This window comes from Leucopleurus acutus, assembly GCF_964270905.1.
Source record: "Leucopleurus acutus genome assembly, chromosome: 3".
In the NCBI taxonomy this organism is placed as follows: Eukaryota; Metazoa; Chordata; class Mammalia; order Artiodactyla; family Delphinidae; genus Leucopleurus; species Leucopleurus acutus.
The window spans coordinates 8,473,183-8,490,230 of NC_139145.1; the positions used below are offsets into that span (position 1 = coordinate 8,473,183).

General features: G+C 59.2%; 2 protein-coding genes across 3 annotated transcripts in view; one reads left to right on the plus strand and one right to left on the minus strand.

Moving 5' to 3' along the window:
- The first annotated feature begins 1,904 nt into the window (after window positions 1-1,904).
- NDUFB7 (NADH:ubiquinone oxidoreductase subunit B7) lies at window positions 1,905-6,198 on the plus strand. Its single transcript, XM_082835789.1, has 3 exons — window positions 1,905-2,076; window positions 5,559-5,727; window positions 6,022-6,198. The coding sequence occupies exons 1-3, from the start codon at window positions 1,965-1,967 to the stop codon at window positions 6,143-6,145; spliced, it is 405 nt and encodes a 134-aa protein (XP_082691915.1). The 5' UTR covers window positions 1,905-1,964; the 3' UTR covers window positions 6,146-6,198.
- Window positions 6,199-6,284: 86 nt separating this feature from the next.
- TECR (trans-2,3-enoyl-CoA reductase) overlaps window positions 6,285-17,048 on the minus strand; it is a gene marked incomplete at its 5' end in the record, with an annotated part of 28,034 nt that continues 17,270 nt past the window's right edge. The window contains 12 exons of one of the 2 annotated variants that reach the window (XM_082835324.1): window positions 6,285-6,530; window positions 6,619-6,664; window positions 6,992-7,080; window positions 7,163-7,220; window positions 7,298-7,341; window positions 7,432-7,504; window positions 7,623-7,728; window positions 7,815-7,930; window positions 8,007-8,110; window positions 8,206-8,250; window positions 8,589-8,640; window positions 9,261-9,311. In XM_082835324.1, coding sequence (XP_082691450.1) covers window positions 6,403-6,530; window positions 6,619-6,664; window positions 6,992-7,080; window positions 7,163-7,220; window positions 7,298-7,341; window positions 7,432-7,504; window positions 7,623-7,728; window positions 7,815-7,930; window positions 8,007-8,110; window positions 8,206-8,250; window positions 8,589-8,640; window positions 9,261-9,311 — 912 coding nt within the window. In that variant the 3' untranslated portion in view covers window positions 6,285-6,402. Of the gene's footprint in view, window positions 6,531-6,618; window positions 6,665-6,991; window positions 7,081-7,162; window positions 7,221-7,297; window positions 7,342-7,431; window positions 7,505-7,622; window positions 7,729-7,814; window positions 7,931-8,006; window positions 8,111-8,205; window positions 8,251-8,588; window positions 8,641-9,260; window positions 9,447-17,048 lie in introns of those variants that run through there. The other variant, XM_082835323.1, reaches the window with a different exon arrangement.

Genomic DNA, 17,048 nt, shown 5'->3' on the forward strand with positions numbered 1-17,048 from the left:
TTTAACCCACTACAGATTGTATTTAAAGCCCTTCGTAGGACGCGTGTGAGTGGAGAGAGATACCCTCCACCCCCACTCTTTTCTTCTTGTTCACCTCTGTGTCCTCAAGGTCTGACACAGCCATTCATAATAGAGGGATGTAGTAGTAACAAGAAGTAACACTTATCTAATGCTGTGTGCTAAGCACTGCTATAAGTACTTCATATAATTAACACATTTAATGCTTAAAACATTAAAATTGAGATCTCGATTTTACAAAGAGCTAAAGGCACTCACCCAGACCACACAAATAGGGTTCTAATCCAGGACGTCTGTCCTCTCAAATAGCAGGAAACCCCCTTGGCCCAAGTAGAGGAATCTGGCTTGCTTTAGAGAATCTCACATATTACAAACACAAAATAAATTTACTGAAGAACACCGGATGCTGCTGTCACCTGATATCCTGTGATTGCAGCTGGCATAGAACAACCGTAACTCTAAACATGACATCTCTCGGTATCAATGCCACTCAGGCCTCCAGGGAGCACTTCCCCGCCACTCTGGCTGATGCCCTCCTGTGTCTGAGTGTGATTCTGGTTGTGCCGCTGCCAGTGCTGGAAACAGATGCTGCTTTGGGGTGTGTAGGGGACTTGAGCACCAGACAAGTTTAGGTAGGAGAAAAGACAAATTATCTTGTGTATTTGTTTCCTAGGGCTGCCATAACAAGGTACCACAAACTAGGTGGCTTAAAACAAAAATTTATAGTCTCACGGTTCTGGAGGCTGCAAGTCCAAAATAAGGTGTGAGCAGGGCCATGCTTACTCCCAAGTCTCTGGGGGAGGATCCTTCCTGGCCTGGGATCCTTGGTGTTCATATGCTTGTAGATGCATCACTCCAGTCTCTGCCTCCAGCATCATGTGATGCTCTGTGTGCATGTCTGTGTCCAAATTTCCCTCTTATAAGGACATCAGTCATTGGATTAGGACCCACCCGAGTCCATCATGACCTCATCTTAACTTGATTACATCTGCAAAGACCCTACTTTCAAATAAGATCACATTCACAGGTTCCCAGGGGTTAGGATTTCAACTTATTTGGGGGTGGGGGGGTGGACACAATTCAACCCACAACACCTTGTCAAATGAAATCTAATCATGCAGCATCCAAGTATCATTTCCCAGCACGGCCAACCACCCAGTGAAAGGCTTCTCTTTTGTGTTCCAATGTGCAGGATTCCAGAGAGAGTAACAAATTAACACAGCATTTGTTACAGCTGCACATTGGGCCAAGAAGTATTTGGCAGTATTACCAATGTATTATACTTTTAAATATACATGTGTAGAAGCTCTAATGTAACAGGGGTGAAATGTAATACCCATTCTTTACAGGGGCAACTACAGGGATACTACAATCACAGCTCGTTTTATTTTTACAAAGTACTAAATTGGATTTATTTAAAATCTCAGCTTATAAATAGTTTATAAATAACTTTTATTTGCTTATTTAAATTAAACTTAATTAAAATGCTTATTTTAAATAATTTTATTTAAACTTTTGATATTTGCTAATTATGTCAGCTCTGTGAAGGGTTTTTTATGACAAATTCGAAAGTTTTAGAATAAAGACTTTTTTGAAATACGACATAAGAATAATTTTCATTTGTGCTCTAGCTTCGGGAGACCAGAGGCGCCCAGGGAGGGTGGGAGGAAGCCCCAGGCTCACATCGTCCACCCTCTCCTGCCCAGATGGATTTCCAGAAGCAGGGAGGCCCCCCCCTGGCGATCACCAGAGTAGGAGGCGCGCACCTTACTATCTCAGCCCAACCGCAAGGTGGCGCCAGAGATACCTGAAGTCCTCCGGAGTCGTTCATCTCTATGATCCCCGCTGCGGCCTGAGCAACCCGGAAGCCGTCGCTGGCCAAGGAGTGCTTCCGGGTAGGAGCTGGGTGACCCTGTCTGCTGCAGGAGCCTGCGGCGACAGCAACCATGGGCGCGCACCTAGGTCGGCGTTACCTGGGCGATGCATCGGTGGAGCCCGACCCCCTGCGGATGCCCACCTTCCCGCCAGACTACGGCTTCCCCGGGCGCAAAGAACGCGGTGAGTCCCAGTGCGCAGGCGCGGCCGGCGGGAGTTTGGGGTGGGCGCCGGAACCCCTGAACCCCGGGGTCGGCTGGGCTCGAGCGTCATGCACTGTGTCTGGGTTCAGCCCTGACCTCGGCCCGGAGGAGTCCAGGGGGCGCGCGTGACCCTGCCTGAGTGTGGAGGCATTCCAGGCAGAAGGCACTGTTTGAACAAAAAGCCCGGGGGCAAAAGAGAGTGGCGACACAGGACCTAATGAGGCAGTAGAAGTTGGATTTAGTCCTGGAGTGAGTGGGGAACTATGGGAGGGTTTATCGCGGAAGGGATGTGCTTATTGTACCTCTGTCCAGATGTCGCTGCTATTTTTAGGTATGCTAGAGAAAACACGAGGGGGGCTCACGCCGCACATACTGTTCTGCACTTTGCTTTTTTTATTCGTTAATATCACAAGCATATCGAGCGCCAGTCCTGGACCAAGCCCCGAGTTGGGCACCGAGGATGCAGCAGGCACTGACTAAGGGGGGAACTCACAGCCCTGTAGGGAAGACAAAGGAACCTGGCGGATCTTGATGATGGCCCCTGGGAGTATCAAGGCGGGCTTTCAGGAGACTATGACTGGAAGCGAGACCTGCGGGAGATGCGGAGGAGTTGGCCACACCGAGACCAAGGAGAGGGGAGAGCTAGTGCTTCAAAGCAGAGGAGGGACACGATCAGATTTGCTTTATCAAAAGGTCACGTTGGCTGCCAGGTGGGCGACGACTTGGAGACAGGGAGACCCCTAAGGGAATGGGGTGGTGCAGAGAGGTGTGGATTTAGGAGAATGTTGGGAGGTACGGTCCTATGGTGTCTCGAGTCCTTGTAGTTCCTTTAGCCCCACTGGAACCTGCAGTCCATCAGTACCCCCACCTCCTTATCATGTCAGTCCTTCCCACTGCCCCTCACACCCTGCTTTCCCATTAATGTTTTGCAAACACCCAGAGCCGCCCCACCCCATCCCCTCCTCTGTCTTGCTTAACCAGAACCCTGGTTAAAGCCAGCTCTCCTCCGTGGCTCCTGTCCCTGTGCAGCTGAACATCGTGGGAGAAAAACACCCATCCTCCCTGACTGGTCTCCCAATTGCTCCCCCAGTTGACTCTTCATGCTGCTGTTTTCCTGTCACATTCCCTGGCCCTTCGCTCTCTCGGGCTCCTTCCTAGACCATGGTCTCACGCCTTCTCTCTCAGACCCCAGCACCTCCTTTCAGCTAGTCACTTTGTATCCTCTTAAGAAAATAGAAGCAGCCAAAAGAGCTCTTGTGGGCTCCCTTCATCCCTGCTTCCTACACACCCTGGACTCCACCTTCTCTCCTGTTAGCCCAGATGATCTGCCCCGGCTTTAGCTAAGCCTCTGCTCCAGGTGAGCCCTCTGATGCCCTCCATCCCATCCTCTCACCTACCCAAGGACTGCTCCAACCACTCTCCCTCTCTTGCAAGGTTGGTTTTCCCATCAACATGCAAATACACTGTTATTTCTGCTGTTGTAATATCCTCTCCTGGGGCTTCCATAGCTACTGAGCCCGCGCTCTAGAGCCCGCGAGCCACAACTGCTGAAGCCCACGCACCTAGAGCCCGTGCTCCGCAACAAGAGAAGCCCCCCGCAATGAGAAGCCCGCACACCGCGACGAAGCCCACTTGCAGCAACGAAGACCTGACACAGCCAATAAATAAATAAATAAAATAAATTTAAAAAAAAAATTTTTTTTTTGACTGTGTCGGGTCTTCGTTTCTGTGCGAGGGCTTTCTCTAGTTTTGGCAAGCGGGGGCCACTCTTCATCGCGGGCCTCTCACTATCGTGGCCTCTCTTGTTGTGGAGCACAGGCTCCAGACAGGCTCCAGACGTGCAGGCTCAGTAGTTGTGGCCCAGATTCTCAGGTCTAACTCCACTATGGCAGCAGCAGGCACGGCCGGTCGCTGCCACTTCCTGGGAGCCCCTCTTCACGTGGTTCCAAGACCCCACAGCTCCCGCCCACCTCCCTGCCTTGTAAATGCCAAGGCGCCCCACTGCGTGGGTCTCTCCTGTCTCCACCCACTCCCACCACTCCCTGGGGGTCTTTGCTAGTCCTCTGGTTTCAAATGGCTGCTGTGCACCAGTGCTGGAGTTTTTATCTCCAGCTGGGCCTTGACCCTGAACCCCAGACTCATGGACCTCACTGCCTGCTTGGCATCTCCACTCCACATTTAACGGGCATCTTGCACTCAGCAGGCCTGAAACAGAGCTCCTGACCTCCCCTACCAACCCTGTGCCTCCCTCCAGCGCTGACCACCACATGCTCAGGCCGAAACCCCTGGGGCATCCCGCCTGTCCTCCCACTTCAGGGCCTTTGCACCTGCTGTTCCGCTCTTGGGGTTGCCTTACCCGGGTGTCTATGTGACCCACTCCCTCACCTTCGTATGCCACCTTTTGACGGACCCCTCCATCTAAAGTTGTGACCCACCGACCCACACTGCCTCTCTCTCTCCCTTATTTTCCTCCCTAATACTTAGCATTGTCAGGCATCCTACAACATCTAGCTCTACCTGTTTGTTCTGTGTCTCCCTCCAAGAGCAGGGAGGGATCCTTGCCTGGCATGTTCCCTTGTATATCCCCAGCACCTAGCACACAGTAGGTACGCCATAAATCCTGGCTACTGACTGACTTATCATGCTGGAGCATCAGGTGTGAAGTGCCACCTTGACATGGAAACTATCAGGGGCTGCAGGTGGACACAAGGCCTGGGACTCAACGATATACGGGGTGGAGACGGAAGCCATGAATTAGAATGAGTGGACGGCTCTTAGCAAGAACCACCAGAAGCCAAGCCTTAATGTTTGGGCAGCTTAATGTTTGGACAGCCATAGAGATGGGAGGAAACCTGGGGAGGGTGTGGCAGAGAGGAGGGGCACGGGAAGAGAATGTTCGAGAAAGGAGGAGCATCTAGGACCAAGAAAGATGGGGTAAGATGGGGGGGCAGGGGTTCCCTTGAGGATGCAGGAAGGCTAGGTCCTGTGTGCCCCGTGCTAGGTGGGGACAGAGCTCAGGATCACCAGCACAGCGGGCGCGGGCTGGGGTGTGTGCCCACGATTACTGATGGCCCCCAAATGGGCCCCAGTTGAAGTGAAGGTTGATTTCATCCCCGTGGGGTTTACCAGGTGGGTGGGGCAACAGGACAAGGATTATTAGTTCAGCTTTCTATGAGGCGGGCAGAAGCTATGCCTCCACTGAGAGGACAGAGCTGGGATCCAGGTCCCCCAGGCAGACACACAGACGCACACACACCTCTGCAGGGTGGGGCTGTCTGGGGAGTGATCCCAGGGGGAGGGGAGGCAAGAATCTAGCGTGGATTTCGAGGTGCTCGGTGATGGCGGGAGAGGGACCCTGCCCATCTGGGCCTCAGTGTTGGGGGTTGCTTTCGTGCAAATTAGAAAGCTATTCCTGGCCCTGGCTGAGCCCCACCCGTCCCCCCCCCCCCCCCCCCCCCGCAGAGATGGTGGCTACTCAGCAGGAGATGAATGACGCACAGCTGGTGCTCCAGCAGCGGGACTACTGCGCCCACTACCTCATCCGGTTCCTCAAGTGCAAGCGCGACAGCTTCCCCAACCTCCTGGCCTGCAAGCACGAGCAGCACGACTGGGACTACTGCGAGCACCTCGAGTGAGCCCCACGCCCGCCCCGAGCCCTCACCCGGCCAGGCCCCACCTCAGTAGAAAGAGGAATCCCAAAGGGGCTGTGGGGTGGGGCGGGCTGCTTTGAGGTGCCTACAGGAGTGGCCACGCCTAGTTCAGGTGGGAGGCCCAGCTCTTGCTCTGGGCTCACTGGTGTCCACCCCAGGGGAGGGGGCAGACCCCAGAGTTACATCACAGGCACGCAGGTCTTCCCTACTTGCGACCCCCTCAGAGTCCCGTCAGCTCCCCAGGCTACCCCTCCCTCCTTGTACTCTGCCTGCAGCTACGTGAAGCGCATGAAGGAGTTTGAGCGGGAGCGGCGGCTGCTCCAGCGGAAGAAGAGGCGGGAGCAGAGGGAGGCCAGAGGCCAGGGGTCCGGTGACGTGGGCCCCGAGGTGGCCCTGTAGCGGCACCGCCTACCACCCTGTAGACCAGTCAAAAAAATAAAAGCCTCCAGGGCCCTCAGCCCAAGCTCCGCCTCTTTCTTTGGTGTGCTGATCCCTGAACCGAACCCCAAAAGAAACACCGCTGAGTCTGAGTCCAGCTGGGCAGGCAGGTTTTATTCCAGACGCTGGAGAGCAGTGGTTCCCACTCCTCGCCCAGAATGACACTGGGGCGGGGGGACACGAGCCTGGCTGGCTGAGCCTGGGTGAGGGGATGCCATTCAGAGCAGGAAGGGGATGATGGGCATGCGCAGGGGCGGGTAGTCTCGGAACTCCTTCAGGTAGCTGCGGTGCTTGCCCTTGGCCCAGATGGTCATCTGGGTGAAGCCCACCAGGGAGAAGAGGGCCACTGTGGGGTGCAGCAGCGGAGTCAGGGAGGGAGGGCTGCACCCAGCAGGGACGGGCGGGGCCCCCTGGGGAAGGGGCAGCGGGCTCACCTGGGAGGCACTGTGTCATGATGGCAAAGCCAATCCAGGACCCCACCTGTGGGCAGAGCAGGCAGGGTGAAGGCGGGCAGGGCTGGGCAGCCCCAGCTGTTCTAGTAAGGGGATGGGAACCACACGCCAGAGCTAGAGGGGCCTGGAGTAAGGGGGCACTACACGATGAAGCTGCCCGTCAGTCCCCAACAGCCACAAGCCCAGCTGGACACCTCCCAGGCCCCACAGAGGCCACAGTCTCTCCATTTCCAAATGTTCCAAGTTCAAACTGCAGAAGCAGCCACGGAGCCAGGCACCGCCCCCTCCTAGAAGCTAGCCCTCCACATGGGACCCCAAGCCCCAGGAGGGAGAGGAGAGGAGGGCAGACCCTCACCTCGTAGGTGTAATTGGGACAAGACACCAGCAGGAAGAGCCATGTGAAGGGGTTCTTGGTGGGGTATGGGATCTTCCTGGTCTTAGACCCTGGGAGGACAGGACAGGAGTGAGACCCGCTGGCTCAGCCTGCCCAGGTGGCCATCCCCCCTGCCCGGAGCAGGCCACTCACCAGCTGGCCGCAGGTCCCGCAGGGCCATGTGGATGGAGAAGTTGCCGAGCTGGCAGATCTGTTAGAGAAGCAGGGTCAGCTCGGAGCCGCCCCCCAAAACTCCCCGCACCCTGTCATCTGTCCCAGCCTGCTTACCACAAAGATGGCGAGCGCCAGTTTAACCTGCTGAGCTCCATAGGCTGAAGAGGAAGCAGAGAAGGGAAGCCCGTGAGGGGAGAGCCTGGGTGGAGGGGTGTTCACAAGGGAGAGCAGGGTCCGAGGCCACTTACTTGGCGGTGTGTAGAGAGGGTGGTTGATGTAATAGGCCATCCACGCGGCGAAGCCCCAGTAGTAGGTGCAGTTCTGAAAGGGAGCAGGGCCGGGATGGAGCCTGGCCCAGTGGAGGGCAGGACCCAGGTGAGGGGGACCAGGGAGGGTGGGGCCGGGGGTGAAGGACCTGGACGGGCAGCTGGGGGCTCACCTTGAAGATGTTGCGCAACGGCATGGTGCCATGGGAGAAGCGGTGCACGAAGAGCGTCTCCAGCAGGCGCTTGATGTAATGGAATGAGTGGCAGATGCAGGCAAGGCTGGGGGCGGGGGAGCCAGTTCAGCGGGGGCAGGTCCGCAGGCCTTCCCCTCCCCCTGCCACCTCCTCCCACCCGGCCCCACTCACTGTACCACCGTGTGCCGACTGGACGTGAAGTCATATTTGTGGCCATAGATGAAGGGCACCCGAAAGTAGAAGAGCAGATAGATGAAAAGGGGCCCGGCGTACTCTGTCAGGAAGACCTGGGGAGGGGAGAGGTGAGTCACCCCAACGCGGCAGATGGGAGACGAGGCTGCTGGGAGAGGGGTCTGCACGCACCGTTACCCAGCTGATCTGGGCCCCCAGGTCCCGGAAGTAGAGGGTGGCCGTGGTGCCCACGGGCAGCTTCTGCAGAACATCCTCATCCTTCAGGGACTTGCCCTCTGCGGAGAGTCGGGCCAGGGCTCAGGGCCTGCCTGGGCCTTCGCCCAGGGCCACCCAGGAGCCCGGGGACAGCCAAGCAGACAGCTGTACTCACTGGGGTCCAGGCGGAGGGACTGGCGGGCGGGGTACCACTGTGGATCTGTAGGGAGAGTAGGGTGTCACAGCACACAGCCTGGTGGGGCCCAGGGTCCCTACAGCTCCTCCGGCCCCCGGGCAAGATCTCTGAGGTTTGTGTGGCTCCAGGACACAGACCGGAAGAGCAGGCAAAGCGGGATGTTGTCCTTCCCAAAGCCCAGCAAGGGCGTTCCTGTTGATGGCCACACGGGGGCGGGTGCCCCAGGCAAGCCCAGAGAAGCCTGGGCCACACTGGGGTTATCTCTGCAGGCCCTTGCGGGAGAGGCATGTAGGACAGGGTCCTACCTAGAGGCCCCTGCCCAGAGGGGTCGCGGGGGCAGTGTGGCTGGGCCCTGGACTTACGGCTCTTGGTGAAAAGGTTCTTGATCTCAGCAATGGTGGCTTGGGGCTCCACCTGGGGGAAACACAGGCCAGGCACCAGTAAGCCGTGGGCGGGAGCCCGGGACCCAGAATCCCTCTTGGTGAGGGGGGATGGACTGGGGTCCCAGGCAACTGCTATGGGAGGAGGGAGCCGACAAGGCAGCCATGGGCCTGAGGGCCATTTTAACCAGGCAGCCAGGTCACCCCTGGACTGGCTGGGAGATGGTGTGAGCATGGGAAGCCAGGCCCACCTCGCCTCTCCTCTCCACCCCCAGCCGCAACTCCCCCCAGAGAAAAGGCCCTCAACCTGTTCCAGACCTCCCTGGGATGGGACAAACCCCTTCCCCTGGCCTGGCCTCGGAGTGGGGCCGCTCTCAGGACTCCACCTCCTTCCCAGGCCCCAGAGCCATGCAGGGTCCACTGAGGCTGCTTCACCTCCTCTCACGCTGGGAGGCCAGCTCCCGGCCACACCCAGGGGCCAGGGTGCTCTACCCTGAGCGGCAAGCCGGCTGGGGCAGGCCCAGGGACAGTACCCCTCCTGCACACCCTGAAGGGCAGGGGCTGGGTGTCAGGACCCAGGTAGAGGGGCACTCCCATCTCCCTGGTCGCAGGCCCAGCACCCTCGGGCCAGCACAGTCTGCACCGCGGTCCTACCTTGTCCAGGAAGCACAGCTTCTCCCGGGTCTTTGCGTCCAGAATCTCCACCTCAAAGAAGAGAACGGCCTTTTTAGGTTTCTTGATCGTCTTGGGGGGCATGGGCCGGGGGAGGCCATTGAGGCCAAAGACGGGGCCGAGGCCCTGGCTGGTCTCCTGGGCCACCACGCTCACGCTCAGGTCCATGCCTGCCCCGCTCTGCCCGCTGCGGCCAGAGGCCCCAGCTGCCGGCCGTCAGCCCCCACCACAGACCTCCCCACGCGAAGTGCTCTGGGCCGGGCCGGCGAGATCAAATTCTGCCGCGGTGCTGGAAGGCAGCCCGGGCCTGCCTTGGCTCCGCCAGCTTCTGTGCAGATGTAACCCGAGTGGCCCAACAGCCACGGCCCAACTAAATATATAACTGCCCCACACTGAGCCCCCCGGGAGCCATGCCACAGACCTCCTGGGAGGGGGCACCTGGGGGCAGCCCTCCAAGGGCTGAGTTGCCCTGACTGTAAGGCTTTCGAGGGGACACGGACCCCCAACAGCACGGGGGGAAGGGAGATCCCCAGAAGAGGCATGGAGGTGCCTCCTGGCCTCCCTGCCCAGTGCAGAGCAAGGGCCTGTCACCAGGAGCAGGGTGAGAGGCCAACGGGCCGCCCAGGCCCCAGCTCAGGCTCACAGAGTTCACTGGGCTTGGAGAAATCCCAGCTATTTTGAGAATCCGCGAGATAGATCATCCATTTCCCCTTCTGAGCTGTAAGAGACACTCCGGATTATTCTCCTCGTGCGTCTGTGTTCCCAGGGAGGTGACAGATTCCGGCGTTATTGGTGCAGAGAGCCTCTCTCTAAGTGTGGAACGGGTCAGGAAACCAGGAAGTTTCCAGCAAGCGCCCCCAGCCTAGGCCAAGACCTTGGCTCACACCTCCCCGGCCTCCCTCTCCACCCAGTTCTCACTAGGTCCACCCAGGCCTTGTTCAAGGCCACCTCCAGGGCAGTCTTCCCACCATGTCAGCCCAACATAGCACCCTCGTCCGGGCCCTGAGCCCCCCAAAGCCCAGGGCAGACAGCCTGGGCACCCCCACCCCACTCCACTCTCCCTGAGCCCCAGGCAGTGGTGGGACCAGTGGTGCAAAGGGGCAGTGCTGGGAGGGAGGAAGCCCCCAGGGGTACGTGACCCACCCATCCTAAGCGGTTCCGAGAAGCCACCTGGGCCAGCTGAGAATGGTGTGAACTGCTGGTGGAGCTGGAGTGAGGCCCAGTAGGGCCCGAGCCCACCACGCAGGCCTGAGGGCCCCAGTGTAGGGCTTGACGCAGATCTTATTAGACATGGGGACGTGGCAGGCAGGGCTGGGTCTGACCCCAAGTCGGCCACTGGGCAGCAGGTGCTGAGGACCCTTCCCGCCTGGCAGGCCCTCAGTCAGAGACAGCATGGAGAAAAGGAGCAGATCTTAGAGCCCCAGGGCAGGGCCCCAGACAGGGCTCTCTGAGGGCACGCCCACCCACCTAGGGCCGCGCCCCCCAGGAGGAAAGGGCTCCCCTCACACACACTCCACCACCAGTGGGAGAGGCGGGGGGCGTGGTGGGCAGCACACAGGACTGAATCCGGCCCTGCCACGCTGTCACTGGGTGACTCTGGGGCTGTCACTTCTCTCTGAGCCTCAGGCCGGAGGCAGGTAGGAAAGTGTGTACCTCGAGGGGCTGGCGTGGTACCTGACAGATGGGAAGTGCTCCCCAAACCTCAGGCTGTGAGGACAGGCTTGACGGGACCCTGGGCGCCTGCGATGAAGGGAAGGGGATGGGCCTGGGTTCAGATCCCGGCTCCCCTACTGGCCAGGGGGTCGCTGCAGCACACTGGCCTGTTTGCCCACCTATGCTCTACCCACCCCACGTCATGGACGGAGGGCAGGAGAGAGCCCAGAGCCCAAGAATTCCTGGCCGATGCTACTGTTACCACGCTAGAGAGTGCGCCTGCTGTCAACTGGGGGCTCTGCATGGCCACGTGGCCTTGGGGGGCAGGTTACTGAACCCCTCTGAGTCATGGGGATAACAAGGCCAGACAGAAGGGCCAGAAAGAGGGCGCTGCCCACACTGCCCCGAGTGTCTGGCCCCACCAAGGGGACTCGGAAGAGGGAAGGGGTACAGGCAGAATGTGCCCTAAAAGGCGAGGATAGCACCGCCCCGAGCAGGCAAAGGGCCTGCTGCCCTGTGGCGGCAGGTATATTAATAGTTCCTGGGTCCCAGGCGGGCAGTGCCCACATGCCTTCGGAGCTCGTGTGGTCCGCAGGAAGGCTGCACCACGTCTATTGGGAGAGCAGGCCTCCGAGTTCCTGCTGAACCACTCACAGCTTAAAATACAACCAGCCCCTCTCCCTGCCGGCCAGCTGCTGGGGGAGGGCTGAAACCCTACCCTCTCCCCCCAACCTGGGCACCAGACCAGAACCCAGGAGGAGAGTATGGGACGTCGGGGCCCCGACTGGCTGCTGGGAAAGGAAGCTGGGCAGCGGGAGGGGACGGCCGGGACAGGGGCCACCCTCCCAGCAGCCGCTGCTGCAGCTGCTACGGCTGCCACCGCCGCCAACACACCCAGGCCAGCCCGAGGCTGCAGAGGAGCAGCGGCGCCCTCACAGAGGTAAGCCCGGCCCGTGCGGCAGCACTCAAGGCCCCGGGGCCACTGGGGAGTGGGCTGCCCCAGCTCAAGGCCGCTGTGACAGGTTTGGTCCTCATTTCCCATTTCCTGTCCCCAAATCTCCACCACAGGAGAGGTCTGAAAGGCCCTGGGCAGGGCAAGGGGGTGGGGATGCGGTGTGGGGGGAGCCACAGGGCCTCTCTACCATCGTACAACTGCCTGTGCCTCTCTAATTATTTCAGAAAAGAAAATTTTTAAATTTTAAAAGCCAAGTGGGAAGAAAAAAAAATTTTTAAAAATAAAAATTATACATATATATATATATATATTTTTAGGTGAGAGAAGCCAGGTACAAAGGGGTCACATGTTTATGTGAAATGCCCCAAATAGGTAAATGGAAGGAGACAGAAAGCAGACTGGTGGCTGCCGAGGATGGGGTGAGGGGAGATGGGAGTGGCAACTAATGGGGACCGGGTCTCCTTTTGGGGTGATGAAAAAGTTGTGGAACTAGACAGAGACGGCGGTTGCACAACACTGTGAATTAAATTCCCTTTTAAATGGCTAATTGTATGTCACGTGAATTTTACCTCAATAAATCTTTTCTTTTAAAGGGTGGGGCTAGCAAACCGGTCCCAATTACCCATAGAGAGAAAAGGTCGAGGGCCAGGGAGCAGCAGAGGCTACCCACACCTCCACCCCACCCGATGAGGGCCTAAATATGGGGGAGCCCATCACGCACTTCCCAATCTTCAGTCCCTGAGCTTACCCCCTACTCCCCACCCCCTGCTCTGCGCCCCAGCACACTCCCGTCCCTACGCTTGTCACACACACTCACACACCCCTGAGCCTGCCCAGGCCTGAGGCCAGCCTGGGGTGGGGGCCCAGGATAGGCCCAGGACTGGGGTGAGGGGCACAGGTGGCTGCTGGGCAGAGCCCCAGGCAGGGGTCCTGAGCACAGAAGGGGAGGTAGCAGGCTCAGGCCCTACCCCAGAGAGAAGGCAGGCAAGGGGCAGGGGAGGAGTGAGTGGTGGGACTTTCTGAAGGAGCCGGGGACAGCTCTTCCTGTCCCCATGGAGGGAAGGGGCTGGGGGGACAAGGGGGCGGTGATATGTTCGAAGGATGAATGAAGCAAAGCCCGTGAGGGTGTCACTGACTTGAAGTCCGGGCACTGGCCACAGGCAGGGGGTGTGGCCCCAAAGCCTCAGGCACAGTGGCCAGACAGAGGGCAAGGACAGGCAGGAGCCCTGGCCTGGGGCACAGGAGGCTGGCTCTACGATGACAGTTCCCCAGCCTGGGAGGAATTCTCACCCGGAGGCCCCAGATTCCAGGGCCCAGCCAAGGGCAACTCATGGCACCATGAGGTCAGGGCTGGACAAGGGGCAGGGCACAGCCCACCCCGCAGGCTGCAGCCCTGCCCCACCCAGAGGGGAGTACCCAGAGCCACTGCCGGGCAGCAGGGCCCACACACTTCACTGCCTTCATGGGAATAAATATGGTGCTGATCAAGGTAGCCATAGTAGAAAGGGGGGTGCCCACTTTCTGAGCACCTGTTTCAAGCTAGCATGGGTGCCCAGAGCCTCAGGGAGACAAGGGTCCTGGGATGGTCCCCACGTGGCAGATGAGAAAACCAGGGCTCAAGAGTAGGAGAGGGCTTCCCTGGTGGCGCAGTGGTTGAGAGTCCGCCTGCCGACGCAGGGGACACGGGTTCGTGCCCCGGTCCGGGAGGATCCCACATGCCGCGGAGCGGCTGGGCCCGTGAGCCATGGCCGCTGAGCCCGCGTGTCCGGAGGCTGTGTTCCGCAACGGGAGAGGCCACAACAGTGAGAGGCCCGCGTAGCGCAAAAAAAAAAGAGTAGGAGAGGCTAAGGGCCTTTGCACATGCTGTTCTCACTGCCTGAATCGCTCTCCCCCAGATCCCGCAGGGCTCCTCCCTAACCTCGTCAGTGAGGCCCTTCCTGACTGTCAACTTAAAATAGCAACCCAGACATTTACCGTCTGCCTCCCACTGGATGGTCAGCTCCAGAGGGCAGGGACTGTCCCGTCCTCAGTCACTTCCCAGCACCCAGGACAGAGCCTGGCGAGCAGCTCTTCTCCATAAGCACCTGCGGGAGGCACCTTGCCTCAAAGCCCCCACCCCACCACCCTCTGAGCCAAGGCCTTTCCCTCACTCCTCCTTCACCACACTTGGGGGGATGGGGGCCTGCCCACCACACCAGACCCCAGAGCAGAGGTGGGCGCCCCAGTGCAGGAGCTGCTGCAGGGGGGCTTTCCCTAGCCTGGGCCGGTGGCCTCGCTCCAGGGAAGCCTCTGTGAGGCCTGCAGACACACCCACCCAGCTCCGGTGACCCTGTGCGGCCCAGCATTCTGGCTGCCAGACCCTCCTCCAAGGAGCGGGGCACTGCTCACCAACGGAAAGGGTCTCTGGTAGGCCAGCTCTGGCTTCTAGGGAACGCTGTCTCTCTTCACCAGCATCCCCAACACAGAAGGGGCTCCACACTGACAGGCTCCACACACCCTGGGCCCTTGGAGGCGGCAGCAACACAGGCACAGTGGCCCCTCACAAGGAGGCTCTGAGGTCAAAAAGACTCACCTATTTCCTGGCTGTGTGGCCCTGGACGAGTAACCCAACCTCTCTGAGCCTCCATTTCCTTATCTACAAAGTGGGCTGCCCCCACCTTCTATCTCACAGGGTCACTGTAAGATTTACACATAATAACAACCACCATTCTGGTCTGTGTGAGGTCCGGGGCGGGGGGTGCTAGTGCCCAGGGGTGCCGGAACAGAGAACAGCGGCACGTTCTGCACCAAGAATTGTGGGGAAAGACAGAGAACGGGGGGCGGGGGGGTCAGGAGTTGGGAGGATGGCCATTTTAGACAGAGTGGTCAGGGAAGGCCTCCCTGAGAAAGTACACAAACACGTCCAGTCTAGGATGATTCTTATGAAGAATAAATGTTATCAGACCGATTCTAGCGAAATAGAAGTGGCAGACGCACAGGGAGCCAGGTCCCTCCTCCTCCCCAAGTCCTCACCACGATCATGAAGGGGCCCAACCACACCAAGGTCAGAGAGGTGATGCAAGGAGCTGATGACAGTGAGCCTGAACCCTAACCATAGCAAGACACGTGCGGATGGCAGAGGCTGGGCTGTGGCGAGCGTCCCTACTGTAGTTCATCACCGCCACAGCCGGGGCGGCAGCCGCCAAGACTGCCCCGCTCTCCACTGCCCCCTTGTGGCCGCGGCCTCTGCTCCCACCAGCTGGAAGGGTGTGCCCAGCAGCTGGAGCTCCAGGTGAATGAACCGGGCACATCTGGTGCAGGATGGAAGCAAGAGAGTGAACACTAACTCTGGCTCTGCCACTCACCAGCCAAGAGGCCTTGGGGAGCCACTGCCTCACACTCCTTCCTTCATGCATTCATCCTTTCCTGCCTCCCCTCTTCCCCTGGGCACTGCAGTGAACAAACCCCTGCCTTCACAGAAGCTGCATTCCAGGCGTGGGCTGGGGGTGGGTAGGGACACACAATAAATAGTGGCATGTTTTGCACCAAGAGCTGTGGAGACAAAAAGAGAAAGGTGGCAGGGGTGGGGTGGGGGAGTATGGCCATTTTAGACAGAGCGGTCAAGGAAGGCCTCCCTGAGGAAGGGGCATCTAAAAAGGCCAGTGGAACTGAGGGAACAAGTCATGCATACATCCAGGGGAAATGCGTTCCAGGCAGAGGGAACAGCCACTGCAAAGGCCCTGAGACTGGACTGTGCCTGGCATGTTTAAGCAGCAGACCGCTGTGGCAGGAGCAGAGTGTGGAGGGGGAGAGCAGGAAGACACAAACAGGGAAGTGATGGGGCAGATCTTGCAGGGGATTGTGGGCCACAGGGAGGACTCTGGCTTTTACGCTGAGTGAGGTGGGAGCCATGGAGGGTTCTTGAGCAGAGGAAGGATGTGACCTGACTCAGCTGTTCCTAGGCAGCCCCGTGGGAAATGGGAGACCAGGGCAGAAGCAATGATGAGGGCAGGAGTAGGGAGATGGCCATGGAGTGGGTGAGAAGTGGACAGACTATGAAGATGGAAGTGACAAGATGTGCTGATGGTTTGGATGTGGGGATGGGGGGCAGGGGTGGGTCTGAGGTTCTGACCTGAGCCTCAGAAGGGAGAAGCATCAAGTAGGAGGGCGGCAGGAAGGGTAGGCACCGCCTGAGCCCAGGCTGGAAGTTTGCAACTGCTGCTCTCCCCTGTGGGAGCTGCTGCACAGGCGGGGCACCCGGGGCCCAGGCACCAGTGCCCAGAAAGCCTCCCAAGCCAGGAGCCTGGGCCCCTCTCAAGCTCCAGTTTCCCCATTTTCATAAACACAGCCAGGCCCAGTGTTCCTCAGGCCCCTCCCACCTGTAAACAAGACGCAGTGGCCTCATGGCAGAGTCTACACCCCCGGGCCTGGGACAGGGGCGGGCACAGGCCTGAGAGTCAGCTTGGACTCCCGGTCACCCTCACCACCTCCCGCTTCCGTGCGTCCTAAGATGGAACCTGCCCAAGGGGTATGGGTTAGAACCGCAGCTGCTTCCCAAATGCCTCTCCTCACCCTCTCCTTTCAATCCCCACGGCAGCCGAGGGAGCTGGAGCCATTAACTCCATTTCACAGATGGGGAAGCTGAGTTCCAAGGGGTGAGGAGTGCACGCAGCTCACGCAGCAGTCAACTCCTGAGCCCAGACCCCCACCACACACCAGCCTCTGGGGCTGCACCCCCAGCCAGCGCGCCCCGCAGAGGCCCCCACGCAGTGAGGGTGCAGTACAGCGCACCCTGCCTAGAGCAGGCTCGCTGGGACCCCGTGGGGTCTGCCTGCCAGAAAAGGGCTCTTCAACCGGGATGCCTTGTGCTGGGCAGCCTGGCACAACCCAGTGAGTGCCTGCAGGGGAGTGTGGGCTCCGGTGGGTGACATCTCCCGAGGCGGGGGCACAAGAGGCCTAGCTGAGGGTACAAGCCCTGCTCAGTGCAACCTAGAACTCCAGGCAAAGATGCAGAGGGCCCAACAGGTCCGTCAGCCGGCCGACCCGGGCACTCTCGGCCCCCAGAGCGCCCACACGGGGCACGAGAGGACGGAGGCCTGGCCTTGAGCAGCACATGCCAGACTGGCTCAGCCGCTTCACAAATGCAGAGGCTTGAGCATGTTCACCTACACTCCACGGCTCAG

What these genes read in the sequence shown, in the direction of transcription:
- NDUFB7 (XM_082835789.1), top strand. Translation starts at nt 1,965, where the DNA reads ATGGGCGCGCACCTAGGTCGGCGTTACCTGGGCGATGCATCGGTGGAG. An exon ending in CCCCGGGCGCAAAGAACGCG is followed by an intron (nt 2,077 to 5,558) that starts GTGAGTCCCAGT and finishes CCCCCCCCGCAG; the next exon opens with AGATGGTGGCTACTCAGCAG. An exon ending in GACTACTGCGAGCACCTCGA is followed by an intron (nt 5,728 to 6,021) that starts GTGAGCCCCACG and finishes CTCTGCCTGCAG; the next exon opens with CTACGTGAAGCGCATGAAGG.